The sequence below is a fragment of the Microtus pennsylvanicus genome, chromosome 5 (assembly GCF_037038515.1).
Source record: "Microtus pennsylvanicus isolate mMicPen1 chromosome 5, mMicPen1.hap1, whole genome shotgun sequence".
NCBI lineage: Eukaryota > Metazoa > Chordata > Mammalia > Rodentia > Cricetidae > Microtus > Microtus pennsylvanicus.
The window spans coordinates 69357654-69385623 of record NC_134583.1 but is presented as its reverse complement, the minus strand read 5'-3'; the positions used below and the strand labels follow the sequence as shown (position 1 = coordinate 69385623).

At 49.4% G+C, this 27970-nt stretch overlaps 3 protein-coding genes across 5 annotated transcripts; 1 reads left to right on the top strand and 2 right to left on the bottom strand.

Moving 5' to 3' along the window:
* Positions 1-366: 366 nt before the first annotated feature.
* Positions 367-5265, bottom strand: Ahsp (alpha hemoglobin stabilizing protein). 2 transcript variants are annotated; one of them, XM_075972440.1, is made up of 4 exons: positions 5148-5265; positions 1207-1393; positions 962-1036; positions 367-726 (listed from the first exon to the last, which is right to left on the bottom strand). In XM_075972440.1, the coding sequence occupies exons 3-4, from the start codon at positions 1034-1036 to the stop codon at positions 493-495; spliced, it is 309 nt and encodes a 102-aa protein (XP_075828555.1). In that variant the 5' UTR covers positions 1207-1393; positions 5148-5265; the 3' UTR covers positions 367-492. The 2 variants fall into 2 exon arrangements, with proteins under 2 accessions (XP_075828555.1, XP_075828554.1); XM_075972439.1 differs by lacking the exon at positions 5148-5265.
* On the top strand, positions 4452-22379 carry Rusf1 (RUS family member 1). Of its 2 annotated transcripts, none has more exons than XR_012910619.1 (13): positions 4452-4515; positions 5193-5645; positions 5865-5979; positions 10936-10981; positions 12256-12288; positions 12542-12647; positions 13207-13308; positions 17215-17285; positions 17369-17553; positions 17640-17697; positions 19016-19086; positions 20101-20269; positions 20457-20575. XR_012910619.1 is itself a non-coding variant. In XM_075972437.1 (13 exons), the coding sequence occupies exons 1-13, from the start codon at positions 5355-5357 to the stop codon at positions 21242-21244; spliced, it is 1398 nt and encodes a 465-aa protein (XP_075828552.1). In that variant the 5' UTR covers positions 5193-5354; the 3' UTR covers positions 21245-22379. The 2 variants fall into 2 exon arrangements, 1 of the variants encoding a protein (XP_075828552.1); XM_075972437.1 differs by lacking the exons at positions 4452-4515; positions 20101-20269 and adding exons at positions 20701-20778; positions 21147-22379 and having other exon boundaries at positions 20457-20600.
* Slc5a2 (solute carrier family 5 member 2) lies at positions 21575-27510 on the bottom strand. Its single transcript, XM_075972436.1, has 14 exons — positions 27391-27510; positions 26797-26868; positions 26616-26720; positions 25685-25849; positions 25301-25406; positions 24723-24803; positions 24171-24400; positions 23716-23851; positions 23374-23481; positions 23093-23243; positions 22807-22975; positions 22515-22730; positions 21884-22013; positions 21575-21798 (listed from the first exon to the last, which is right to left on the bottom strand). Exons 1-14 carry the CDS (start codon positions 27508-27510, stop codon positions 21575-21577), a joined length of 2013 nt encoding a protein of 670 aa, XP_075828551.1.
* Positions 27511-27970: the final 460 nt, after the last annotated feature.

The window sequence follows — 27970 nt, the reverse complement described above, 5'->3', positions numbered from 1 at the left end:
GGTCTACAAGAGCAAGTTCCGGAACAGGCTCCAAAGCTACAGAGAAACCCTGTCTCAAAAAAAAAAAAAAAAAAAAGATGAGCCAGAGGCTCGGCTAGACAAACAACTCTGGAAGTGCAATTTATAGAAGACTTGTATCTGCTTTTCTTTTTTCTATTACCTTCCTCACCCAGAACTTTCTCTTGGTCCCTGACTGGCTGAACACACACCAAGATCCTCTTCTAGCATTATCTAGTGTTTTCTTAAAGCTACCACCCTCTACTGGACTGAAGTAAACCTCTAAAGTGATTTTTTAAAAAGTGCATAATTAAGAAAAAGTGACCAAATGCACCCACATCCAGGAGCGATGGAAAAAAGAGCCAGGAGTCAGCAAATTCGTATTGGTCTTTATTGAGATGTCAAGGTCCAGCAACGCCATGAGAGAATAGTCTGGAGACACAACCCAGAGCCAAGACTTCAGGGTTCTAAGACGTGATACCCTCAACCTTTCGGCTATGAGGAGGGCAGTTCTCTGTTTGAGGGCTCTCTGGTCTTCAGAATGGTCCTATATTTGGTCAGAAACTGACTGCCCAAAGTGCTCAGCTCTTGCTGGAGTTCTTGCAGTGCCTTGTCTTTTTCCTGCTGCCCCCCAAGCACGTGGTTCTTGTAATAGTTGATGTACAAGTTCACCCAGTCATCCACCACAGTCACCATGCTCTCTTCGGGAATGAGAGGGTCATTAAAGACCTGGGGGCAGGGAGAGAGGGGAGAGATTGGCCAAGGAGAATGTGGTCAGCGAGACAGAGTGCCAGGACGGCCTTATAAACGCCCACAATCTCTTTTCTTGGATTTGCATTCTGCTTCTAGACATTTGGACCAATGCCACCATTGCCCTTACAGTTTCAAATGAACCTCCTTGCCTCTCCCCGCCCCCCAACACACACTCTCTCCATCTGTCTTTTCAAACAGTGCCCGGGCTCACCTGCTGATTCAGCAGAACGTTAAACTCCTTTATCCCTGTAGAAATCAGTTCCTTATTGGTCTGGAAAGGGGCCATCTGTCAGTTAAAGAAAGGAGGTAAAATGTATCCTTTTCCCTCACACGGGGGTATCCTCACCAGCTCTCCCCCACCCCAAACATCCCTCATGGCTGAGAGGGACACCTCCTTTCTAAACCTTTCAAGCCCTGCTCTGTGTGGAAGTCACATTTCTCCCGATATAGGCTCACCTTCAAGTCCAAAGGTGCCGAACTTGCCTCAGCCACACTCTTCGGGGTTGGTGTGTCCTCTGCAATGAGCGGGAGGTAAGCAGAGTCCAGAGCTAGCTTAAGACGGAAACGCCCTGCTTTGAGGTCCTGAAGGAGCGTGATAGGTCGTCCTGGGGTGGAGATGGTGGGTGGTGAGGCTTCCCTGGAACTAGAAAGATAGAGAGACCATAAAAAAAATAGATAAATGAAGAAAGAAAATGCAAGAAACAAACCAGGAACACATATATGCTTGTTCTTTTCCCTATAATCCCAAGCCAGTCTCTGACTTCTAAGGAAATTAACATTTTCTGGACCCCATTATGTAATGGGCATTTTTGCATTATACACAGTGTAATGGCATTGGTTTCTCTATCTACAGCATCCATATTCAGAGCAGTTTAGAAGCCAGACTACAATCCTACATTCAGGAAGCATGGAAAGAAGAATCGAGTCAAAGGCCAGTCCCAATTCATATCCAAACAAAACTTTGTTCTCAAAAAAAGAAGTTTATGCCACATTCTTTGCCATTTTATGTATTCTTTCATGCCAGACACTTCTTCAATCATATATTAAATATTTATCATTATAAAAAATCTCTTCAGAAAATATAGGATATATTGGGGCTTTTTCAACTACAAAGAAAAATGAAATTATGTCTTTGCCTCAGGGGAGCAAAAGAATCTTTGAATACTTGCCACTACCTCCAAATAATTCATAACATCTAAATAGTTAGGTACTGGGCTGGCAAGATGGCTCCTTGGTACTTGCTGTCAAGCCTGATGACCTGAGTTCAATCCCTGGGACCCACATGGTAGAAGGAGAAAAATGATGCCCAGAAGTTATCTTTTGATGTTCATATGCAGACCATGGTGTATATGCATATCTCTCTCTCTCTCTCTCTCTCTCTCTCTCTCTCTCTCTCTCTCTCTCTCACACACACACACACACACACACAAATAACTAATTATCTAAATAAATAGGTAAATACAGTATGTACCACTTACCAAATCTGACTTAGACACCTACACATATAATCTGTTTAGCCCTCACCCTCACCTATCTGGTATGTACTAGTGTTGTTTCCACTTTTAAGATGGGGAAATTGAATTCCAAAGAAACAAATAACTTTCCAAAGATCTCACAGTTACAACCTTGCATGCCAAGCAAGGCCGTTGGGTGAACTCATTTACAGAATGTGGCTTGGGGTTTGGTTCATTCACAGAAGCTAGAATAAAGAGTATGGTAACTTGACTTCTTCCTTCCTCCTGGGAACTCAATTCTTCACAAAAGTGCTAATGTTTATCTCAACCTTAGACAGACTCTGCGTGGGGTCAGATATGGAGGCATGGGTGGGCAGGGTGGCTTCTAGTCACAGTGCATGATGAAGCCAGCAGTCCTTGAGAATCAGACGTTTCCAGAATGGAGTTGTTGTCCAGAGCAGTGGCCATCCAAGAATGCCAGGCTAGCAACAACAACATCTTCTTTTCTGATTTAAAGAGGAAAAAAGAAGATGCTTTTGGCAAATTCCTACTTTAGGGCCAGTTCCCTAAAGTAAGCCAGAAGGAGGAGGACAAAGAGAAGGGGTGAGTTTGGAGAAGGGAAACCCTGTAGCTTAGACTCTCCTCCTGACTCCATGGAGCTCCCCCAGAAGAGAAACACATAAGACTTCCCCACACTTATGCTGTGTTCTGACTATACTCCTGCCCTGCCTCAATGGTCTTACTCCCCGGGTCCTTAGAGGCCTTTTAGAAATAATATTCTAATCTGGGGAAAGCTGAAGGACAGAGAATTTCTTCTCGCAGCATTAGTGAACCAAGCTGTCTGCTTGCTACTTGACAAAACCAATGACTCGGGGAAAGTACTTGGGCAAAGGAAAAAACTTGTTTGGAAAGCCAAGGAAACAAAGAGGATAACTCATGCCAATAAAACCATCTGGTGTGGAGGGAAGCAGAGAAATAAGCAAGAAAGAGCTAACCACTGAGGACATTTTTAAAACAAAAACTTGATGCTGGCTGATTTCCTGGTGCCACTTCAGAGGCCTTAGTTGGTTTAGTTACTCTTAATCTTGATGTTTTCAGCCTTGGAAGGGAAGGAAGCAAGTTTAAGTCAAATCAACCTTGGTCTAGAAAAAATAACTCTTAATGACTAATATATCTGCACGCAGATTTGGGCAGAAATGGTCTGGATCAAGATTAAGGTAGCAAAGAACGCAGAGACCTGGTGAAGATGACGTTGTTACTGGATCTTGCTCTGTTTCCCCTCAGGGTCTCAGTCCTTGTGTTTTCTATTAAGTGAATCCAGGTAAGACACACAGAGCGTAGCATAGAAAATAGAGCTTTGTGTGTAATAATAAGGGTTGAGAGTGGGCAATGGCCAAGGAGTCATAGTAGAGGAAAGTGCTCTCTCAGAGTGAGAATGGACAGAGTCCGAAGAGACCACTGCGAGGGGCACGCTCTCAAGGGGTAGAAATTGCGGGGGGCATGCTCTCAAGGGGTAGGAATTGCGGGGGGCATGCTCTCAAGGGGTAGGAATGGACAAGGGTCAGGGGGACTGTATGTATCAGCCTACATGTTTAGGGGGGCTATTACAGGACGGCTGTAAAGGACCAAACAGCACTTGGCCGGGTATGCTGGGGCTCTTTCCTTGGTCCTAGCTCACTTCCATTCTTGGCAGAGCCTTCACTCTTTCTTAACGAGTTATCTACTTCTCTTCCACGCCCAATTTCAAAGGCACAGTTTTCTCCAGTTTCTCCTGGTGGCTGCCAGGATCTCCGCTCATCCTGTTCTATGTTCCCCTCTTAAACTAATAAAACTTTCCTCAAGATTCCTGTTCATTCCACTACTAAATTCTTTTATTAAAAAAGATTTTATTACTGCCTGCCCCTCCCCCCCCGTGTGTGTGTGTGTGTGAGTGTGTGTGTGTGTGTGTGTGTGTGTATTTAAGAGCACATCCATGTGCTTGCCTGGGAGGTCAGGAAGAGGGCGTCTGAGCCCCTGGAGTTGGATTCACCAGTGGTTTGTGAACTGACATCAGCACAGGGAACCAAATGCTGATTTTTCTGGAAGAACTGCAGGCGTTTAACCACTAAGTCATTTCTCAGCCTCTAAATTCTTTTAATTAGGGAGCCGAGTTCCCATGGGAACTTCAGTTTCCCCAGTAACAAAATAACAACAAATGCTAGCTAGCAAAGAGCCCTTCTGTGCTGCTGGTGAGAATGTAAACTTTTGCAGCTGCTGTGAGAAGCCAAGGGGAAAACAACAGAAACCACGGCATGGTTACCGCTCTGCTGATGTAGGTATACAGCTAAGGACGCCATGTCCTACCGCAGACATATTGGTACCTCTGCATTTACCACGGCAGTACTCACAACAGCCAAGGGATGGAATCGGCCTGGAGCTCTGTCAGTAGACAAATGGGTAACAAAATATGGCATTACGGTGGAATTTTATTCTGCCACAAAGAAAATCATGACATTTGCAGGAAAATGAATTTAAGACTTTCGGAAAGACAAATACCCCCATGTTTTCTTTCATATGCAATCCCTAGATCAGCACTTTTATATGTGTGTATGGGTGTGGGAGGAGGCATAGGTCATGAAGTTAGAAATGGGACCATGAGGAGGGAAGAAGGGATCTTCAGGAGAGTAGAAAGACAATCTATATCATGTGACATAAAAGCCACAAGGCGTGGGGTGGGGTGTGTGTGTCTATCCAGTAGGGGTCAGGCAAGGGAATGGGGAGGCGGGTGGTGAAGGAGAGACAATAGGAAGAAAGTATGTACAATAATGCTATAATGAAGCTCATTAAGTCTCAAGGCAATTTTAAGTTTTTCAGAAGCTATATTGTCCCGGGCCTCACTGAAAAACAAAAAAAGAAAAGAAAAAGGGCACTTGGGACCCAGAGAAGAATACTTTTCAAACTTACATAGCTAAAAGTTTGAGACCTGATTGGTGACAACTATTTCCACAGGAAGGCACCTCTCCCTCTCCCGATTGTGGAAGTTCACGCAGTCTGAGTTCAAGATAGTATAGGAAGATGATTGCCCCTCTGCGGCCGCCGTAGCAGAACAGGAAACGTTATTCGTCCGGCTTTTTGCCGCGTTGGACTTGGACCGGCCGGCTGAGCTTGGGGATGGCTGATTCTGCGAGCTTGCGAATGCAGCTGTGCACGGAACAGTTCGGCTCCCGAGCCCCGCGCGGCTGCCGCGCTGCCGCCGACGGGAGCCTGCAGTGGGACGGGGCTCGGCGCTGGGGCTGGCTCTCCCGGGCCCCGACAGCGAAACCCGGGCAGGACGCGGGAAGCGGGGGACCCTGGGCAGCGCTGCCCGCGCTTTCGGGCCTCAGAGCCGTGCTGCTGCCTCAGGGCTTCCCCGATAGCGTCAGTCCGGATTACCTGCCCTACCAGCTGTGGGATTCGGTGCAGGTGCGGCCGGCCGACTGCCGTGGCGGGTGGGATGTTTGGCGGTTTATAGCTGGGGACCTGGGAGACAGGCCCCTTCGGTCTGCATTTGCACATGGAAGGCTGGCGTGCACCGCAGTCTTGACAGTTTTCCAGGTCACACACCACCGCTGAGAGCTGGTATAGTACAGCAGGCTTCCGTGTTCCTGCGACCACCCCTCACGCCGCTTCTTCTCTCTCCAGGCCTTTGCTTCCAGCCTCTCCGGCTCCCTAGCCACCCAGGCAGTGTTGCAGGGCTTAGGGGTAGGCGACGCAAAAGCCTCTGTTTCAGCTGCCACGTCTACCTGGCTCCTGAAAGGTGAGCCAGAGCCCGGGAGCCTTACGTGTTGGTCTCACACACACACCCGCCTTTTCTCTGTAGCCTCTGGTTCCTCCACTGCAAACCCTAGTACTGCCGTTCCGCAGCGTTCTGACCTCCGACAGTGACTCTGGTGTGTGTTTGTGAGTGGTCTGCTGTCTGATGAGACAGTACACAGAAGCCGCGTGTCCCCATGCCTAGAACAGTATTCTCGTTGCGCGTTGAATACCGTCATCAGTGAATGAGCCCAAAAGACACAACTTGTTACCCTTGCAAATTTCAGAATCTGGATCCCTCATCCTTAAATTAACTTTAAACCTACTTTGTGCGGAATTGCGTAAAAATGTAGTTTATTACATAAAGCTGCCAGCTTCTCAGGATGGCGAAAATTAGATACTTGAAGTGGGATGTAGCTGGTCCTAAACTGGTGTGGTTAAAATGTATTCTGACTCCTCTGGGGTAGAAGACAGTGCTGTGGGTGATTATTACGGTAACCATGTGCCGAGAGTGTATAGCTTTTATTAAAAAAAAGTCACCAAGAAAAAAAAGATAATTTAGCACCATGCCACCTAGAGAGTGAAGCAGAGAAAAGGGAACTCGCCAGCCACGTGTTTCACACTTAGGAGGGCTCACAGTCTTCTTGCCTCTGTCCCTGCTGCTCCCAGTGGTATTTGTAAGGGGAGTTCCCTCTGAGCTTTGCAGCTGGTTTGATGCCTTGATCTGCCTTTTGTGACTACTACCTTTTATGTGTGTAAATCTTACCTGAGTGTTTCCTAAAGCTTCAAAGCCCATGCAAAACTTGGTTGCGGGAGGATTCAGAAAACTGAGCTGTCCTGTGGCTGGAAGTTGCTTTGGCTTTTGTCTCTTTGGGGAGTTTTGGATAAGAGGTTTTGATGTGCTAAAGTGTAAACTTTATAACAATAAAAAAGCCTACAAAGCTACTGTCAGTTCACGGGAAGCTGAGTCCCCTGTGGCCGAAAAGGCAGAAATCATCCTAGAGTGACCCTGTTTCTTCCACGGACCTGCGTGATCCGTGAACCAAACACCTGACACAACAGGTATTTAAATGAAACCTAGGGGCAGGCGCATCCAGCGGCCTGGCCAGGTCTTTGGAGAGCCTCCCTGGACCCATTGGAGATCCGAAGGCTTCTGTGTATGCCTAACTGCTAGAACTGGGCACACTGTTACTAGGGGTCACCTCTTGACAGCATTGATAGAGCAGAAGTGATCAGTGGTGGCTTGTCCTCATTGTCTTTAACAATGGCAGTGCTAATACTAGGTGCTGGCCGTGTTCTTCTACAGCACTCTTCACATTGGCTGATTAGACATCATAGTAACAGTAGGACGGGTGTTGCTGTTTTCCCCCACTTCATAGCCACAGAATTAGAAGGCTACACATAGGTAAGTTGTAGAGCCTGGATTTGAACACAGGCGATTTAGTCCTTTTCACAGAAATCACACTGTGCTGAATTTCATCTTTCCTGTTGCTCTCCTGTTAGCCACCTTTCAAAGCTGCAGTTGAAGTCTGGGTCAGTATTTTAGCCGGTATCAGTGTTTAGTGTCATTTCCAATCATCCCCTTTTTATCACCAGCACTATCATGCCTGTCTGGTCACTGTGGCTCGTGGGCCTCGCAGCTGAGTGGGACTGTTGGTGACATTTCGCCCTTGGTACTGCCCATCCTTCTTTCAGACACCGTGAGAGTTAGACCTTGTATTATTGGCTTATGTGTGCTGAACCATCCCTGCCTCTCGGGGATAAAGCCAACATGATCTTTTTGTTATATGGCTGTATTCTGCTTATAAATATTTTATAGAGGATTTTGCATCTATGTTCATGGGGGAGATTGGGCTGTAGTTGCCTTTTTTTGCTGCGTCTTTACTGGTTTTGGTATTGGACTGACACTGGCTTCTTAGAAGGGGTTTGGAAATGCGCCTTCTGTTTCTGTGTTGCAATACTTCCCCCAATCTTTCACTCTAAGGTTTTGTCCATTCTTGAAGATAGGAGATGTGTCTGATAGACATAGGCAGATGGATTTTGTTTCTTAGTCTATTCAGCTAACGTATGTCTTTTGACTAGAGAGTTGAAACTATTAACATTTAAAGTTATTGTTAAATGGTATGTGATGATTGTTGCCATGTTTTTGGTTTTTTTGTTTGTGTTTCAGTAATTATTGCATCATTTGTTTTCTTTTATAGTCTCAGCTGTGTTGATTCCTCTCTCCAGTCCAAAACATTGCTTCTGGTATTCTCTGTGTGTCTAGTTTAGCGTACATGGGTTCTTTTAGCCTGTTTCTCCATGCTTCAACTATGGCAGACCGTTTGGCTGGGTATAAAAGTCTAGGTTGGCAGTAGGTCGAGGGCATTGCCCCAGGCTTTTCTGGATTCTGAAGTTTCCTTTGGGAAATCAGTTATACTGATGGGTTTTCCTGTATACGTGACTTGTGGCTTTTCTCTTGATGCTTTCAGTAGCTGCCCTCTGTTCTGTATATGAAGTGCTTTAGCTATAGCATGTCCTGGGAGTTTCTTCTCTAGCCTCGTCTCTTTGGCGTTCTGTGTGCTCCTTGTATCTGTATTGGTTTATCTTTCCTTTTGTTAAGGAATTTTTCTTCTATGATCTTGTTGAAGACCTAGTTTATGCCATTGACCTGGAATTCTTGTGTATTTGTTCCTATAATTCAAAGATCTGGCCTTTTGATGGTGTCTCACGGTTCTTCCATGTTCCTTTTATATATTCTTATTTTTTGCCTCCTTTGCTTGTGTGATCTGATTCCTCTACTCCATCTTCAGACCTTCTACTTGATCCGTTATACTTACAAGGCTTCCCTCCTGAGCCTTCTAATTAGGCTATTGAGTGTTTCAATGCCATCTTAATTTCAGCTTGAGTTCTCTTCAATATTTATGACTTTTCACGGAATTAATATTTCAGATACTGAATTGTCTCCATTAGTGTTTTTTTGGACATCATTCAGGCATTTATCGTTATCCTCTTTAGGTGGCTGAGCTGTTCTTTGAGTCTTTCTCAAGCTCCTTGAATTCTTTTCTAAAGTTTGTGGTTCTTTTCTATTTGGTGTCCTGGGTTCATTGGAGAATATTTCTGGAGGACTACTGGATTTGAGTGGGGGCGTACTCTGTTGACCTTTTATTTTGCTGTGTTTTTATAACGTGTCCTGAACACGTGGATTTCTTTCTTTGGTTGTGTGTCTGACGTGAGATTATGGCCGGCCTTCAGTTGAGCTGGCCCAGGAGCTTCATGCCTGAACCAGCGGATGAGCTGCTGGATGGGAGCTGGACCTTCAGGTGTGGAGATGCTGTGGAGGATGATGGGTCAGGGAACCTGAAAGGCACTGCCTGGCACTGCCCATCCAGACGCAGCCTGCAAGTGTGGCGATAGTGCTGGCTTGGCTTGGGGTCAGGAACCCGGCAGGCACTGGCAGTTTGCGAGCTGTGAGTCCCAGTCTTAACTGCCCCTCCTTTGCAGGGATTTAGAGTAGATCCACATATAATTTGTGGATAGGTGATTACCAATTCATCATTAGACTGAGAACTGTCCAGATCTTCAACTCTGCTAATTATAAGACCGAGAAGAGGAAGTGAGAATTAAGATTCCTGTTCTGGTAGATAGTATTGACTTTCAGATCATAGGTAGGACATTATGTCATTATTTTACCATACTGCCAGTCTCCAGACTGTGATGAGGGCCCTAGAGGCTGCTTTTATTGATCCACAGACCTCCCCTTGCTTCTGTCACAATATATATATTCTCTGTTGATGTAAGTAAGCAACTAAGAGGAAGAAATGGAGTCTGTCCCAGTGACTCCCTCTGAATCAGTAATGGTAATCTCGCCATATTCAGAATTAAAAATTGATATAATACAAAAATCTCAAACATAAGAATTTTGTTTATAATGTAATTTTTACTTGAAGGAAGAAGCTCAAGTGAGTTTTAGAAATAGGATACCTCTCAAGTTGCTTGGTATTCCAGGGCCAGGCAGGGGACAGAGATGAAGCAGACAGCAGAGGAAAGTGTCACGCACATATTAGCTTTGGAAAGACTGTAGTGGTGAGGGAAGGCGACCCCATACCCCTCGAGTCCAGGGTTCAGTAAAGAAAGGGGAAGTTCTGCCTGCAGTTTAATATGGCGGGAAGTTCCCAACTGACATCCCACAGCCTTCCCTTTGCATCCTCCATTTAAGGGTCTGTGCCCTCAAACCCAAACAAGACGAGTCCTCCACCTCTTCAGCCCGTCCTTCCCAGAGACACCTTGGGAGTCCCTGGGAGGTTGCCTGGTTCTAAAACATTCCTTCCTGGCAATCCTCCTGCTCCACCTCATGGAAGCTGTCTCCGCATAGGGACGGGCAGAATTAGCAGATGTTTGCTGTGGGTCACACAGTCTTACCTTTGGCAAAGCTTCTCGGTTCTACCATTTTGCTATAGGAAGGGCGGTGCACTAGACAAGATTTTGAGTAGTTGTGCCAAATAGACATGTATTCCTCACCCTACAGTTGTGCAGCTTCTTGAGAGGCGTGCTGTGCTGTGTGCAGTTTCTATGAATTAGTCCGTCATGCAAGATGGCAGTGCTAAGCATCTATCTCTGTTATCCTGTCATTTTCACTATCTAATGTGCCCCTGGGTGGCTCTGCCAAGGTTTTACGAGTCCCCTTTACACGTCTGCATCATCTTAGTGTTTTGCTGTTATTAACAGCATTGCAGGCTGAGGCTGCAACTCACTTTATAGGGTGCCTGTCTAGCGATGCTGCAGGGAGTATTTCTTGTCTACTCTGTACGTTGGCACATAGTTCACGCTTACAAACCGAAAAGCTGCTGACCTCAGCGCACTCCCCAGAGTTTGTCCCGAGGGCAGTGTGACTGGAAGTGAATCAGCCACTTCAGCGCCAGTGTCTGTCCTGCCCTGCAGCTCCTTCCTTGTCCTTATGACGCCTTCTTCTCACCCCCAGATTCCACGGGCATGCTGGGCCGCATCATCTTTGCCTGGTGGAAGGGGTAAGTGTGTCTGTCTTCCCAGTCAGCTGGCTCTGGTAGTACTTCCCAGTGGCACTGGTAATGATACAAGCCTTTGCCTGTTGGAGAAAGTTCAATGGAAAAAAGAATCCATGCAAAGTGTTTACCGTTTTGTGTCCCACTTGCATTTTGTAGCATCCCCAATCCCTGTAAGCACTGGGGAGGACCGAACATTTTGGAGATGTGAGTCTGGGAATATAGCTCAGATGCAGAGCACTTGCCCTGCCGTGGGCAAGGCCCTGGGTTCAGTTCCCCCAAACTGAATGGAGACAGAAGAGGTAGAAATATCCTAGGCCTGGATATGGGCACCCAGCCATCTGTCTTGGTCTTCCTTCCCGCCCACCTATTGTTTTGTGAGCCAAGAGAACCTGGGCTAGCTATCTATAACCTACAGTTATACCAAATGTGGTGTGAAGAGTCCCAGGTATGTGGACTTTGCCCTACTTACCTTTGAAGGAGCAAGGAGGAAAGGAGAAAAGGAGGGTGACCCAGGAATAGCCTCTTCAGAGGTTGCCCAGAGAGCGGGAGAACAGCCAGGAACCAGGATTATTTCCTTGGGGTCAGTAAGGGAGAGATAGGCAGTGGTCACAGATGGGTGGTCCTCCCAGCTAGGGGTCATATTTCAGGCAGCAGTGATGGTGGGAATAAAACACCAGTCAGAGAAGCAGGTACAGAATTACCTTTCCAAAGGGCTTCCTGGGGAGAGCCAGCTTCCCGCCTTGCAGGAGACCAGCTAGGAATGATATAACGTCCTACCAAGAACAGTGTGGTGGTGTCCGAATAGAAGGGAACAGGCCTTCCCTTCCAAACCCAGAGAGAAGCCAGGTGAGGAGAGATGGTGGCCATGCATGTGTAGTGTGACAAGAGGAGACCAAAGGGAACACCTTCAAATCCCCCAGACAGAGATCTGACTTTCATAGATTTTCCAAGGGGTAGCAGCGAGTTTCACACCGTGTGGCTGAGTCTGTTGCTCAGGGGAATGGAGCCAGAACTAGATAGGGGCTTGGGCTTATTCTGCATCTGATCTGGGAAGGGCTGCGAGGCTTTACCAGCTGCTATCAGCAAGCTGCAGCAGGGCGTGGCTGGTACCTGGGATAGAGGATTTGTGATCTGACAGTGCCAGGGCCACAGCTGTCTGGTTGAAAGAGTATTTCCTTCCCCGGTCCTTTAGACCTCATGGTGAGGTAGTGCAGTTCCTTTACAGCCCACAGCATTTTCCTTTGTTCTAAACTGTAACAACCTCTTATCCCCAACAGGAGCAAATTGGACTGTAACGCAAAGCAGTGGAGGTGAGAAGAGATGGGAGAGGGAATGGGGGAATCTGCAGTTATAAAAGTCTCTTGTAAACTGGGTGGTGGTGACATACGTCTTTAATCCCAGCACTCAGGGAGGCAGGGGCAGGTGGATCTCTGTGAGTTGGAGGCCAGCCTGGTCTAAGAGTGAGTTCCAGGACAGCCAGAGATACACAGAGAAATCCTGTCTTGAAAAAACAACAAACAAAAGTCCCTCGTTTATGACCTCTAACCTCTGGTCCTTCCCTAGGCTCTTTGCTGATGTCCTCAACGATATAGCGATGTTCCTGGAGATTATGGCTCCTATGTACCCAGTCTTTTTCACCATGACTGTCAGTATCAGCAACCTAGCCAAGGTACCCACGCCTGGGGCACTTCATTACCGGGGGTACCATCCTTAATGATGCCATGTAGGGCTTACCTGGGCCCTGTATTCAAGGCATTTCGAAAAGGGGGTTAAACTGGGGCAGAGAGAAGAAAGGACTTAAGGTTGCAGCTACAGTAAGAAAAGGAGATGGGAGGTGTGGCTTAAAGGAGAAGATCTCTGCCGAGGCACACAGCTGTGACTCTGGCATGCTGGAGCCTGGGCTAGGACTATTGCAAGTTCTGGGGCAGCCTAGGTTACATGACAAGACCCTGACTCAAAGGGTGAAAAAATATTTGGAGAGGAAAGGGAGTTCCCTCCAGTCAGGGCGCCAGGGTGACAGTGGCAGGCAAGGCTTTTGTTTTTCTCATGGAACAAGATAGGATAGGGAGTATGTACCTAAAGACATGGAGTTTGCTGGAGGGAGGGGTCACCAGAGACCAGCCATTCTCTGGTTGGCTTGACTTATTTATGTGCTCATCCACAGAAGGGTCCGTGCTTCTGCAGCACATGGCAGGTCTGACCTTCACGCTTCTCTTTTTTCCACCCAGTGCATTGTGGGTGTGGCTGGCGGGGCCACTCGAGCTGCGCTGACCATGCACCAGGCCCGAAGAAACAACATGGCTGATGTGTCAGCTAAGGACAGCAGCCAGGTGAGCATCAAGCACTGGGGAGACAGTGAGGTGGGGAAGGGGTCAGGACAGGCCACAGTTTGGAAATATGAAAAGAGGCCCATGAGCCTCCCTGCTGTGACCCAGGGTGTGGGGGCAGATCTGACATCACAGTTGAGAGACAAGTTCAAGCTGAGTTCAGCCCCTGCTCCCGGCCTGTGTGGCCAAGAGTGAACCTTTGCTCTCTGTAGGCTGCATCCCCATCCTGGGAGCTGGATGTGCTGAGCACAGTTGGCAAGTTGAGGTGTACTCAGCACGTGAGGTTGCTATGGCCACCAGCCGGAGGCCTCCACTCAGTAGTTTGGAACGTCCTTCTGGCCCAGCACCTCCCTCTGACTGGGAGTCTGGAGCAGAACGGGGCTGGGAGGGACAGCCCTAAGACCGAGCTCTGTGCTAAGCGCTGGCTAAGGCTTTCTCATTTAACTCACACCCGCCCTGTAGAGTCAACGCTGTTAGGGTCTCTGCTTCACAGGTGAGGAGGGTAAGGCTGGACAGGTCCCAGAATGTGAAGTGATGTTCTTTGTTTAGTCCCTCTTGTAGTTGTTGGATTGGTTTAGAACCTATTCTATCCAGTGCTACTAGCCTTATCTTACTTTGATTTGCTCATAATCTTTAACTAGTATTTGTAAGGCATCAATCACAGGTCAGATGTATCCTCTCCGTGAACTCAGTCCAGTCTTCACAGTGTTACTATACCTATTGTGACCATTTCACAAATAAGAAACTAAAGCATAGGAAGTCCCAAGTCCATCTAGATACCCTTGGGCAAGCCCCTCTTCCCAGGCAATGGAACTAGATCAAGTAGAATCCAGACCCTTCTCTTCAGCATCTCCCTGCCCCCCCAGTCCTGCCTCAGAGCTTCCTCAGTGAGGGAGAAGGGGCGTCACCAGAGCCCCATAGACCATGTGCTCAGGCCTATAGCTGGCCCTGCTTTCTGCTCGTTTCTGGGGAAAGTGAGGTGCCCTTTTCGAGGTTCATAGTCTTACTAATAAAAGAATTTAGAAGCAGACTCAGTGTCTGTGAAGGGGCGCGGGGAAGAAACTACTAAAATGGTCACTTTATTATTTTTATTATTAGGTTTTATTGTAGATAAGAGAGAGGAAATATCCAGAGACATCTGGAAGAATCCATAACAGAAAGAAAGGAAGTAGACTGGGCATGGCCAGGACTACCTGCGTGAGAGGTGAGAGAGACATCAGGAAAGAAGAGTGGATAGCAAGAGACAGTAAGGTAGCAAGAGGGGAGACAGTGAGGGCACCAAGAGCGGGGAAGACAGGTGTAAAGAAAGGGGCCAGGGTGCTAGCGTGGGGGCTGTGGAATGTGTAACAGTGCTGTGAGCAGGGCAGGAGCCTGGAGGTCAGCATGGACCCGATATGAAGTCCACAGGTGCGTGTCAGTGGAGAGCCGTATTGCGTTCTGCCAGAGGCAAGGGAAATGACTCCTTTTGGGGGACAGAAAACCTGTGTCACAAGTTCCTGAGGTGTGATGGCTTTTGTTTTAATACCAGAAGCCCTTCTATAGTCCAGCTTGTGCTCATTTCTGGACATATGGAGTAACACTCAGAGGGAAGCTCAGAAATAATTAAGAGAAATACATAGCAGACGTTAGGTGGAAATCCCAGCAGCCTCAGAAGGAGGGATGGGGAAAAGGCCAAGGCCCTTTAAGTTAGACGTGGAATAGAAGTAGCTTATTAAAGGAAGACGGACTCCCAAGGATAGCAGTGGCTAGCAAGCTAAGGAAAGACTCCAGAGAGCGTCCAGCCATACAGTGGTCTTTATAGCCACCTCCTGTTTGTACTCTGCAGGCTGTTAGGCTCTGTTAGATGATACCAGGATCAGAAAGGGCACAATTGTCAACACAAAAAACCACAGCTGTCATTTTAAAGGAAATAAGAGATAGTTTATTCTGGAGCCATTTTGAGTAACCATTGCCCAGGAGCACAGAATTAGACTGCTCCAAATTCTGTGTTCAACATGGAAGCAGTTTCGTTATATTTTTTATAGTTTCACAGAAGAAAGAAAGACACAAATCAAGAGAAGTTTAGAATACATTGATGGGTGCACCAGAGAGGCTTAGCACCTGCTATGAAGTGGGGTGGGTAGTTGGGGTCTTTGTAAGTCACCATAAGACAACAGATATTCATAGGAGGACTTAGAGTTAGATGTGGCCGACTGTTGTCTGGGAGTCTCCAGAGATACTTATAGCTTTTTTGGGGGAGGGGGTCTATGATTGAAAAGGAACATGAACAGTAATTTTCTTGAGGGTCCAGGTATTTCCCCGCCAGAGGTGCTATAGACATTAAAGTATATGGAAGTTTTCTTTATTCCTATAGGGCTTTAGATCATTTCCCTTGACTTTTACAAATTAAAGCCAACTATAGGAAGACATTAAAGTTTAAGATTTATCTTTTGGCCAGAGGCAGTACTTGTGTTTATCAGTGGTTGGGGTCTGGACTGAGGGTTTCCAGATTCTTGGCTTCTCAGCCCAAGAACTGGAAATAAGAGTCCACAGAAATGTGCACAAGAAGCAAGATAATTTTAATTGGAGCTAAGCTATCATAGAGCTTAAAATGGGATACCCTCTCAAGATTGACAGCTGTGTATGAGTGAAAATACTCAGGAACCCTGGGCTACAGCCTGGTGTCTTTTCTACGGGGCCTAAGGAAATGAGGAGCTGGTTAATAACAGGCATAGTTTGGGTTGTTTGATATTTTGATTAATAGATTAGGTTACTTAATTATTTCTCTACTGTGTATGCCCTTTTCCCATATGCTTCTAATTTTAGTCATATGCAAACTCAATTATGTAGACATTAGATGCTAAATAGGGAATTCTCCCTAAAAGGTTACTAGAGGACACAGTTTTCCTTACTGTGTATGTACCCCAAACCAGTGCAGGTCAGGTTGGCCTTTCTGTTCTTTATACCTCGATGTGTAGGGAATGTGGTGTTTGGAGGTGTATGTGTGCGCACGCACATGTACGTACATAGTACATGCAGACAAAGGGGGTAAAAGTACCAAGGATGGAAGTGGGCTGGTGAGCTGAGGGAAGAGTCCACAAAGAACACGCAGCCCCCTCCCCACTGTCAGCTGATGCCAAGAAAAGAAGGGCATGTGTCTTCCTTGAAACCTGGCTCCTCTCACACGTTTGTCTTGAGGTAGCTTCTCTCGGGTCCTGTGTTCACATGCTCACACAGTGTTGTTGCACTTACGTGGCTGCTGGAACTGATGTTCTCTGCTAACAAATGCAGAGGCCTGTCTGCCCCTGAGCTCCTCAGCACCTTCATCCTCATTTACTTCTTCATATGTGGCCTTCATCCCCTCAGTCTACCTCAGTCTACCTCCTTGCCAGGAAAGCTGGGAGCAAAAAGAGTTCTTGAGCCTCAGGGGCCCCGTCTGCCAAGACTAGCTTTTCCCAGAACCCCAAGCAGCAGGTCTCTTTCCCCCTAGGATGTCTTTATCCGGCTATCAGGGCTCTGGTAACCTTTGTCCACAAGCCAAGGTCAAGGCCTGTTCCTGCTCTCCTGGGCTTCCTTGTTGCCGGTATAGGATACCAAGCAATAAGAGGGTCCACCTCTCCCAACACACTGGAAAACTGGTCGTGCACAGCCAAGAGTGCCCAGTGCAGGGATTCAGGAGACTCTTGGACACAACAGAGATATGTTCCATGGGTGTTCTGAGGGCGCTGTGTCTATTAAGCAGAGAAATTCCCAGCATCTTTTAAATAGCAGCTCTCTCACCACAATACAAAAACTGTAGTTGGCCCTCCTGTTAAGGTAGGGAGCCCTGGTTGGTTCTGAAGCACTAAGATTATAATAAAAAGCACCCAGGGTCATCCCTTATGCCATGAAGGAAGCCCGCTAATGCTCAGCTCCTCTGCCATTTTCCAGGAGACAGTGGTGAACCTAGCCGGGCTCCTCGTCAGCCTGTTGATGCTTCCTCTGGTATCAGACTGTCCAAGGTAAGCCAGGAGTAAGGCCAGGGCAAAGACGCCCACCTCCACCTCTTCCTGTATATCCTGGCCGCCTTCCTCTCTTGCCCCAGCCTCGGCTTTGGATGTTTCATCCTCCTGACTGCTCTCCACATCTACGCCAACTACCGGGCAGTCCGAGCCCTCGTCCTGGAGACTTTGAATGAAAGCCGGCTCCAGCTGGTCTTAAAGCACTTCCTTCAGAGGGGAGAAGTACTTGAGCCTGCTTCAGCCAATCAGATGGAGCCATTGTGGACAGGTCAGCTAACCCTTTGGTCTCATGCCCCTGCCTCCCGGCCTTCCCCCCCCACCTTGCCTGAGCATTCTGACTACAGCTTCCTACAGGTTTCTGGCCATCCCTGTCTCTGTCTCTGGGTGTTCCGTTACACCACTTGGTCTCCAGGTGAGTGGCCCCGTGTCCCCTGCCTCACTGCTGCTTCCCACACTCCCCACGTGGCCCCTGTTTTCAGTTACATGCTGGTCTTTGGTCAGGTTTTATTGTTTATCGTGTTCTAGGTGTCTTGTCATGTCCAGGCCTAGAGATCTGCCCGAGCACTTGAGGGAAGCAGGGAGTAGAACACAGTAGATATGTTTAGCAATGAACTGTCCTCTAAATACCCTCGCATAGCCTTAGACAAGCGCAGACCTCAGCCTCGCCTTGTGAGTGGTGCTGAGTGCAGAGATTTATGGCCACCAAGGTAGAGAATAAAGGGAGGATGTCCCTTACCCCGTCCCCTCCAAGGCTCCTGAAGCATTGTGGGATAGGGGCAGGAGTGTGTACGAGCTGGAGGGTAGGATAAAGAGCTCTGAAATACATTTCTACCCTGGGTAGATTTGCTGTTTTGCTATCATAAACACCATGACCAAAAGCAGCTTCGGAAGAAAAGGGTTTATTTGGCTTATACATCCAGGTCACAGTCAGTCATCAAGGGAAGTCAGGACAGAACCAAGACAGAACCATGCTGTTTACCAGCTCACTCGCTGGCTCATGCTCAGCTCATTGTTTTATGCAGACCTGGCCCGCTTGTGTAAGGATGGTGTCACCCATAGAGGGCTGGTCCTTCCCAAATCAATCATCAGTCAAGGCGGTATCTCACAGACATATCTAAAGGCCAGCCTGGTCAAGGCAGATCATTAGCTGAGGTTCCTTGTCTGCTGACTCCAGGTTGTGTCAAGTTGCCACAAACTAAGCACTGCACAGTACAGCCATGCGGTCATTACTCCCAGCTGAAGTTACCGGCACTAAGCCCACAAAAGCTGGCTCTGCCAGGCGGCCAAGGAAGAGACTGTTAGCTATCAATGTGTTCTGTGAGGGGGAAGTCAGTCTTTAGTTGTGTCTCCTCCGCTGAGCCCACCAGGCTTCAACCGTAGCTCCAAGTCCATGCTCATAAAGAAGGACCTGGCTTAACCTCAGTGGGCACGAAACTAAATAAATAGACAGCAAAACTGAGAGAGGTTTGTGGGGAGAAGGAAGGTGGGTGGGAAGGGGGAGGGTTTGAGTGATCAGTGTGTGTGATGTGTTTATGCAAAGCTAGGTAATTTCAGCAAAAGTGATGCTTATAGAAGAAGGTGGTGTGTAGGGAGAATGGAGGGGTGGGGTAGGGTGAAGCAGCAGCTAGAAAAAACTGAGCAGCGAGCAGAAGGGCAATGACAAGCGGACAGTTGCAGCCACCAGTTTGACAAGTGGGTCCCCCGCCCTAGTATGCTCTTCTCTCCATCAGTGTCTCTGAGCTGAAGCAGCTGGTCGAAGGGCATCGGGAACCCTACCTCCTTCGCTGGAACCAGTCCCACAGTGAGTGCGCTACGCTACGAGTTCACTTAATTGTCTACTCCACGCCTTCCATCTCTGGACAGTTTGGAGTCCGCCTAGTGTCCTAGAGAGTGCCTAGACTAAAAGTTTGGTGCATTCAAGTTAATAGCTTCATGCCTAATGAATTCACTATGTGCCTGTATAACAGCTATTCTCAACCTGCGGGTCACGGCCCCCTTTTAGGGGTTGAACGACCCTTTCACAGGGGTTGCATATCAGATAGCCTGCATATCAGACATTTACATTATAATTCATAACTGGCAAAATTACAGTTATGAAGTAACAACAAAAATAATTTTATGGTTGGGGGTCACCACAACATTAAGACCTTATTAAAGGCTTGCAGCATTGAGAGGTTGAGAAGCAGTGATCTATAGCATGAAGCCACAGAAGTTGCCTTAGTACTTGTGGCATTTTCCCAAGGATTGCATGGGGTGATTATGTGTCGGGGTCCAGCCCCAACATAAATTATCTCTCGGACCAGTGTAGAGGCATGGGAATAAGTGAGGCACAGTTCACACAGCAATATCAGGAGGGAGTCCCAGGGTTCATTCCATCCTGAAGATCATCTGCATTTATTCTCCTAACAGCTTTTATATCAAAGGGTAAACTGAGGGGGAAGTTCATTAGCATTCTGTTTCTGGGTAGCGGGACTTAGGTCACGATAGCAGCTATGGCTGCTCTGTCACAGAAACTGAATCAACACCTCTTCCCAGGCAGTCTCCACAAAGAAGGAGCAAAAAAACATTAGCAGATCCTGACCCTTTGTTTAGGATGGTGTCAGTTTGTCTGGAAAGGCCAGGTGACCCCTTCTGTGTGGCCAGGTGCAAACTGGCCTGAAAGTCTGGCCGCCATACAGTGTAGAAATATGGGCCAGTATAATATGGCCCTACAATTATATAAATAATAATTTGTACGTTGTAACATATTGAAATAAGACTGTGGCCCATTGGACTCTGGAGGTCACATTGTCTCTTACCCTGAGTTCTTTGTTAGGGAAACAAGTCCTTACGATTTCTGATGGTTTGTGGTGTGTGAAGGGAGAAATTACCTCTTGGAGGCTACTGTGGAATTGTCCTTGGAAATTGAGCATTTCAGTTTGCTAAAGAAACAACTGGAGCTGGAAGGGGAAGAGTGGGGACCCCACGCCTGGCGGTGACCCCAGGTACTGAGTGAACCAGGGAAGAGTGGGGACCCCATGCCCGGTGGTGACCTCAGGCACTGAGTGAACCAGGGAAGAGTGGGGACCCCACGCCAGGCAGTGACCCCAGGCACCGAGTGACTCAGAAAGGTGAATGGAGGGCACTGGAGAAATAGTTCTTTTCTGATCTTTATCCCTTGTGGCTCTGCAGACCAGGTCCAGGTCGCTCTGAGCCAAGTGGCTGGCCCTGAGGCTATCTTACGGGCTGCCACTCACGGGCTGGTTCTTGGAGCCCTGCAGGAAGATGGACCCCTTCCAAAAGAGCTCGCAGAGCTGAGGGAGCAGGCTCGGGCTGGTAAGAGCTTCGTGGTCTAGGGCTGACGACCACAGGGGTGAGAAGGGATGGGTGTCTGACTTGACGAGGATATGAGAATTTCCACTTTCACACCCACCAGGTCCTAAGAAAGAAAACTGGGCTCTCGTCAGGGAGACACATCAAGTGTTGGACACGCTGTTCCCAAAGTTCTTGAAAGGTAACCCCAGCTCTGGGCTTCTTCAGCCTTGGGCCCTGCCTGGGAGGTAAAGGACTGATTTTTCTGTGATCTTCGGTCTCAGTCTGTCCCCTCCCTGCAGGATTGCTGTGTAAAACGGTCTCTAAAGCTCTACCAGTATTGATAGTTGGTCTTAAAGCACTTACTTCATTCTGCCCGTTTTCCATGTGCTATGACTAAGCTCTAACTACGCAAAGAAAATTTAACCTCATTTTTTGCCATAGATAATTCCAACCAAAGAGCCCAACTAGTGCCAAAGGCTGCACAAGCCTGTGTTTCTGTGCCTATAACCTGTCCCTAGGTTTAGCCCAGAGCCTCCTTCCTGGCCTCACCCTGTGACCTCTTTGTAGGACTGCAGGCTGCTGGCTGGAAGACCGAGAAACACCATCTAGAAGTGGATGAGTGGAGGGCTACATGGCCCCTGTCTCCAGAAAAGAAGGTCTTATGAGCAGCCTGGCTGGAGACCCAGAGCCCAGGACAGGAGCCTGGAGCCCAGGACAGGAGCCTGGAGCAAGGACACTTCGGCCACAGCAGGATATTAGAAGGGCAACTTTATTTTTGCATAGGCAAACTGCTATGGCCAGTTGGCCACTATCTTGTGGAGAGTGACAACCAATCAAATGGACTGGACCCCAGGCAAAGAGGAGGGAACCAGTTCCTTCCTTCCACATTCTTGCCCCTTTTTCTTTTTTGGGATCCACTACAAGGTCCCCACCCTCACCTTCTGTGAGACTCAGGCATGTCCTGGTTGCAGTCATGGTATTGAACAAATTTGACTTTATGCATAAAAGCCCCAGAGGAACACAGCCACGGTCATCATGAGCAGGGCATTGAGGTTGACTACCCGGGCCCAGCCAGGGTCCTCACTGATGTCCTCTAGCTGCCTGGTTGTCGCAGCCACCTCCTCACTAGTGGGTGGAGGACTACCTGACCCACTCTTGCTCATTCCACAGAACCAGAGCAGGCACCGTCGGAGCCGGCTCGGTGCTGGGGCCTGTACGTCTGGAAGAAATGGGGAGGCTACAGTTAGTCTGGAGGGAGCTGGCTCCCCTAGTTAACCCAGGACACTTGCTGGGGCGAGCCTCACCTTCGATCTCCACTGCATGTTCCTGGCACCTGTTCTGCACAGGGGACGGGGTTGGGATTTCTAACTCCTCAGCATCTAGGTCCTCCCGTTCCTCCTTGCTGTGCCGGAGACTGAAAACCAGGCGGTGGAGCTGGGGAGTTAGGGAGAAGGGACAGGTGGGAGCTTTGCTCTCCACCCCAGGTCTACACTGGCGTACCCACATTGTCCCTGCCTCCCTAGCCCCGACCCTGGCATGCATACTTGTATAGGCTCAGCTCACTCAAGACTCCTCTTTCTGGGATAGCCTTTGCCTTCACTGAACCCCAAGCTCTTCATCTAAGTGTTAAAGTCATTGGCCCTGCCCCCATGTCTCACCCCAAATTTTATGCCTACACCCAGAACTGTAGTTCTTCAGGCCGGTCTTAAAGTTCTGATCACAGTGTGTTCCCATTGTCATTTGCTCTGCTTCTCCAGAATGTCACTTGCCCTGAAAATAAAGCTTCATACTGAACTCCCAGCTTCCCCTACCAACACTCAGTATGGAATTTCTCCTTGGGCAGAGTCGAGCAGACTGGCTAAAGGGGTGGCAATGGTTCTTCCATCCCGTGCAGGTCATGTTTGGTCTCCCAGTTCCCCCCGGAGCAGCATTTACGTGCTTCTGTGGGATGGGCGCACTGCACAGGGAGACCACAAGTGTGAGGAGGCCGGAGCAGACGAAGAGGATGATGGCAAAGTAGAGGTAGTGCACCCCGCAGAGGAGCACTGGGCACGCCGAGGGTCTCACGCAGCTGCCCGTGCCGAAGAAGAACTCGGGTATGAACCGTGCCAGGCCCATCAGCAGGCCCCCAATCAGTCCCCAGAAAGCACCCTGCCGGAGAAACAGCATTAGCCTACCCTGGGCACCCAAGCCTCACCCAGAGCCCGCACGCACACGCCCCACTCACCTTCTCATTAACACGGGGCACGAAGAGGGCAAGCACAAAGACTGCGGACACTGGGGGCGCCAGGTAGCTGGAGATGGACTGCATGTAGTCGAAGAGCTGCCCACCCTGTGCTGCCTGCACTACAGGTAGCCACGCCACCGACACCGCCACAATGAATACCACCCAAAGCCTGCGGTTGAAGGCAGTCAGGTTTTACTGAGGCCCCACCTTCCCCATCAGCCTGCTGGTGTTCCGTGCCCACACCCCAGGCTCATTTGTGGGGCAGGGGTTGGGACCCAGGCCGTACCTCCCAACTATCAGCAGTTCCCCGTCGCCTGCACGGGGCCGCAGGCGGGTGTAGATATCCATAGTAAAGAGCGTGCTGCTGCTGTTAAAGATGGATGCTAGAGAAGACATGAGCGCAGCCAGCATGACGGCCAGCATGAGTCCACGCAGACCTGTGGCCAACAAGAGCTGTCAGGCCAGAGCCATTGGTGTGTTCAAGGTGGTGAAGGATTGGCAAGAGGTGGCCCTCCCAGAGGCAGTCCCTGCAGGCTCAGCCAAAGGCGGCCCACTTCCGGCTCTCACCATTGGGCATGAGCTTCACAACAAGCTGCGGGTAGGCGATGTTAGAGCAGCCCACCTCAGTGCCGCACACCCGCTTACACACCTCGGGTACCACACACGCAACTTCATCTGCAAGAGAAGCCATAGGCAGCTAGGAAAGACTGTGACTGGGAAATGAGGATCCCTGGAGCCTAGCGTGGACTGGAGACCCTAGAGATGGTGGTCCTGGTGGGAAGCAGGATGTGATACCAGGTTCCCAAGTCTTAGGACAGTATAAGAGACAGGCACGTGGATCCTTGCACAGGAAGGTAGGTTGCTGAATGGGGCGCAGTCCCATTGAGGCTGGTGTGACGCAGACATTACCTGGGTAAAGAACGCGGCTGATCATGCCCGGCATGACCATAAGGAACATGGGCATCAGCTTCAGGTAGCCACACAAGATGCATCCGGCTTTGATGTGAGTCAAGTTCTTCCCAGCCAGGCAGCGCTGCACTATGACCTGTGATGGGGTGTTCAACTCTGGGTCATTTGGACCTCACCCCCACAGGCCTTGCCTCTTAACACTAGCCTTCACCCCTACTCTAATTCATACCCAACCCCTAACTCGATAGAGTCCCTACAACATCTCCATCCTCAGATCCTGCAGGTGGATTCTGACTTCTTTTAGGTCCACCCTGGCATGATTCCATCAGCTCAGGCCTGCCTTCTACCTAACTCCAAAGGCTGGTGTCAGGCCCACCTACCAGTCAGCACAGGGCATTTAAAGTTCCATCCCAGGCATGTGCACATACGCCACCCCAAACCCCGGCCTCCCTCACCTGGTCGCTGCACCAATACCAGCCTGAGACTATGGTAAGCCCCAGGAGCAGGGCGGGCCACGGCAGATCTCCTGTCACCGGGTCACGCAGGAGGTGATAGGAATCAGGCCTTGGTTGGTAGCAGGTGCTGGAGATGTTGCCAATAGCCGGATCCTTGGACACGGTCAGTGAAGTCACTGCTCCCAGGTATTTGTCGAAGAGACCCGAGTAGCCGCCTACTTCATGGAAAGCTGTGCAGGCAAGGTTGTCAGGGGATGTCGCCCAAGTGTTAAAGCTCTCCTTAGGACCCATATGGCAGAGACAAGCAAGGTTCCAGCCCCTAGGTTGTTTTGTTTTTGTTTTTCGAGACAGGGTTTCTTTGTGGCTTTGGAGCCTGTCCTGGAACTAGCTCTGTAGACCAGGCTGGTCTCAAACTCACAGAGATCCACCTGCCTCTGCCTCCCGAGTGCTGGGATTAAAGGTGTGCGCCACCATCTCCCAGCCCAGCCCCTAGGTTAAAAGCATTGTGACAGCACAGATTCATGCCCTGCCCCTGTTAGGTAAACCCCGTACCGTAACCAGTGAGGATGAAGGCCCCAGCAAGAATGACAAAGGTCTGCACGGTGTCTGTGTACATCAGTGCGGCCAGCCCTCCTGCAATGACCCCAAGTCAGTGGAAGACAGCACGGCTGCCGGACCCTGGCACCCATGTTTTACAAGTACCCATTCCAGAGAACAAGTTTTATAAAAACGATGCTAGGCTTTGTGCACTAGAACACCAGGAAGCAGTTTTTTAGGCCACCGGTGCTTTCTTGGCCAGGAATCCATGCGGTGCAAGATTCCCACAGTACCTTCCTAGGCCCATTTTCTCAGCTGGATGGGGGTGGGAGATTCCTTTAAGACTCAGCCCTTAGTTGCATCCTATGCTGCAGCAGCCTCCAAGCCACTTTGGCACCATTCCACCCAATTCTGTGTGTGACCTGGGAACCTGGGAACTGCACTGCATTTACCCAAAGGTCTTGGAGACTGACCAAGTCAGCTCTTCAGACATCCAAGAAGGGCAGAAGCTTCTAAACCATCTCCAAGCCAGCTCTCTCTCACCACCCCCAAGCTCCCCGCCCCCCCATGGCCATCCCGGGGCAGCCAGTCACCTGTCACGGTATAAATCATGGTAATGCCCAAGAGTGCAATGACAGAAGCATAGATGTTCCAGCCCAGGGCCTGCTGGATGAATACCGCCCCGGAGAACATGTCCACCTTCCAGGAGAGAACAAATGCACAGATCAGAAACAAAGGTCAAGTGACCCAGGTCCACTTCCAGTCGCTGAAACCATCCATCCAATGTGGCCACACCTCTAAAGTCCACTCACTGTTCAAGGACCTAGTCTTCCCGGGCCCTAACCACTGTGCCCACAGCTTTTCAGACCTGCTCTTTCTCGTCCATCCCATGATTCTTTCATTTCTCCTTGGTCCCGCCCCCTCCAGAATTCCCAGAAGACCTCCTTTGGGTGGTTCCGCCCGCCGCGCATGCGCACCGAGATCTTGGTGAAGATGTACAAAAAAAGTGAGAGCACCGACAGGTAGAGGCGAATACGGTGCCCGCCAAAGCGCTTGCGCAGGTACTGAGGCATCGTAATCACGCCTGCCGTCAGGTACACAGGCACGAAGAGCCAGCCGAGTAGCAACACCACAAAGAGCGCCTGTGGGAACAAGTGACAGCCCAATGTGATTGTCTTAGCATCTCAAGCGGGTCTGTACTAACCCTCACACCCAGGACCCAGAAGACATCAACGGAAGAGCCTGGGCCCTGACCCGGAAGGGAACGGAACCTTGACATCTGCCTGGCACCTTCATTAGAGCCCATTTTGCGCTTACAGGTCATCACCTCCAACCAGTCTCCCCCAAGGAGATCTTCACGGCCCCTCCCTACCTCTCTAGCAAATGAACCTGTGCACACTGGCTCTTCAGACTGACCTCAGCATCTGTGGGGCTCCTCCCCTCCTCCACCCACCCAAGAATTTTATCCTCAAAGGCTCAGTTCAGAGGTCTCCTCCAAGAAGGCTCAAACTCTTATCTCTCCAACCCTCCCAGGTGAGCCCAGTCCCAGGACTTGGTCTCCAGGTTTTTGCCAAAGACTTCAAGTCTAGAGATGCTCAAAGGCCACAGCGTCAAAGAACATCTGGACAGGTGTTTCTCCCACTGTGAGCTGCCTGCCCCACTTCAGAGTGGAGTTTATAGGTCAAGGACCACCAAGGACGGATGCTGGCGTATCCAGGAAGTCAGGAGCAGGACCTACCTGTACCCCACTGCCTGTAAGCTAGCACATGATCCTTGCTCCCAGCTCAACCTCACCCCACAACTGGGCTATTCCAGCTTGTTCATATCCCCACACCAGGAGCATCCCCAAGGGGTCATCTTTCCAGAGGTTTCCGCTGGAGTGGGTTATTATAGAAAAGAAGCTCTCACATTCCACTCAAATCCAGCCACAGCCAAGCCGCTTGCCGCACCAGTCCCTGCCAGGCCCACGAAATGACCACTGCCAATGTTGCTGGCGAACAGAGAGGCTCCAACCTGGACGGCCAGAAATGAAGGTGAGCTAGGCTGCTCCTCTAGGGTCCCTCCCATCCCATGGCCTAGCCCCTCTCACCGGCCACCACACCATGTTTCGTCCTGCCAGGAAGTAGCCGCCAACTGTGCCTCTGTTGGTTCTGAACATAGACTGGGAAACAGAAGTGGGGGGGAAACTGGGGTTGGGGCATGTCTTTGGCCTTCATTAGCTTCCTCAACACATTCCTCAGTCTTGTTCCAGGCTGAAGATTAACCAGCACTAGACTCCCCCGATTGCTTGTCCCCTTACCCCCAACCTCCCCCCAGACTCTCCGAACAACCCAGGTACTAATCCTAGAGCAATCTTAGAGCTGGAGCCTAAATATGGCTGAATTCAGCCTGACTTTCCCGGTGGCTTCAGATACGGGCCACAGCCATAATGCAGACAGGGAAACAGAGACCTTATTAAGAACGCTTCTCTTAATGAAAACCCACCAATACGCCCACCCTCTTTTGCACAGTCCAGAACATATGAAGACAAAGAGTTAAGATTTGCTTACCTACTAGACCTAGTTTCTCCCTCAGATATCTCCCTCAAATATCTCCCTTCTCCCACCTCTCTCTGAGGTCTCCCTTAATCTTTACCCTCAAGCCCCAGACACAATTCCCTATCGAAACTCCCTCAGCTTCTCACCCACAAGCCAACACCAATGACCAGCAGGAAATATGCAGCAATGACCAGGATGTCAGCAGGATTGTCAATTAGGACCCTCTGCTCCCCAAGTTCAGAGCCGTCCTTCATATGTTTCTCCATTCTCTCCAGCATCTGCCCCTCAAAGGGCTAGTCCCTGGATTCTCCCAGGGGAAGGATTAATGGTTACCTCAGGAGCACTGAGCCGACAAGTCCCCCAGGTCTCAACCTCCTCCCCAGTTTTATTTAGCTGAATCAGGTTCTATCAAGGCCGAAGGCGCTGGACCCTTCTGAGTTCAGGAGCACATCTCTCTGGGTTTAGGCTGCATCCTATCCCCAGTGTTCCAGACAAGTCACTTCCTGCGTTCTCTGAAAATATACCCTCTAGCTTCAATGTAGGGAGCCTGGCTTAGCCAGCCTCTAGGTTCTAATCCAATGCTGGCAGGGTTGCTGCTCTGCCCAGAAGTCCTCCATAGCTCCCCATGACAGTCAGAAGGGAGTACATGCTCCCCAGACTGACTGCCCAGGCTTGCTGGACCCTGACATCTGCCATACAAAACCTAGAATAAAATCACATCGCTCT

Excerpts from the sequence above, each read along its gene's own strand:
- Rusf1 (XM_075972437.1), top strand. The coding sequence starts at position 5,355 with ATGGCTGATTCTGCGAGCTTGCGAATGCAGCTGTGCACGGAACAGTTC. Across the intron at positions 13,309-17,214 it reads CAGCTAAGGACAGCAGCCAG|GAGACAGTGGTGAACCTAGC; the intron begins GTGAGCATCAAG and ends GCCATTTTCCAG. Across the intron at positions 20,779-21,146 it reads GTTCCCAAAGTTCTTGAAAG|GACTGCAGGCTGCTGGCTGG; the intron begins GTAACCCCAGCT and ends ACCTCTTTGTAG.
- Ahsp (XM_075972440.1), bottom strand. The coding sequence starts at position 1,036 with ATGGCCCCTTTCCAGACCAATAAGGAACTGATTTCTACAGGGATAAAG. Across the intron at positions 727-961 it reads ACGTTCTGCTGAATCAGCAG|GTCTTTAATGACCCTCTCAT; the intron begins GTGAGCCCGGGC and ends CCCTGCCCCCAG.
- Slc5a2 (XM_075972436.1), bottom strand. The coding sequence starts at position 27,510 with ATGGAGAAACATATGAAGGACGGCTCTGAACTTGGGGAGCAGAGGGTC. Across the intron at positions 24,401-24,722 it reads CTTCATCCTCACTGGTTACG|CTTTCCATGAAGTAGGCGGC; the intron begins GTACGGGGTTTA and ends TTGCCTGCACAG. Across the intron at positions 23,244-23,373 it reads TGTGAAGCTCATGCCCAATG|GTCTGCGTGGACTCATGCTG; the intron begins GTGAGAGCCGGA and ends TGTTGGCCACAG.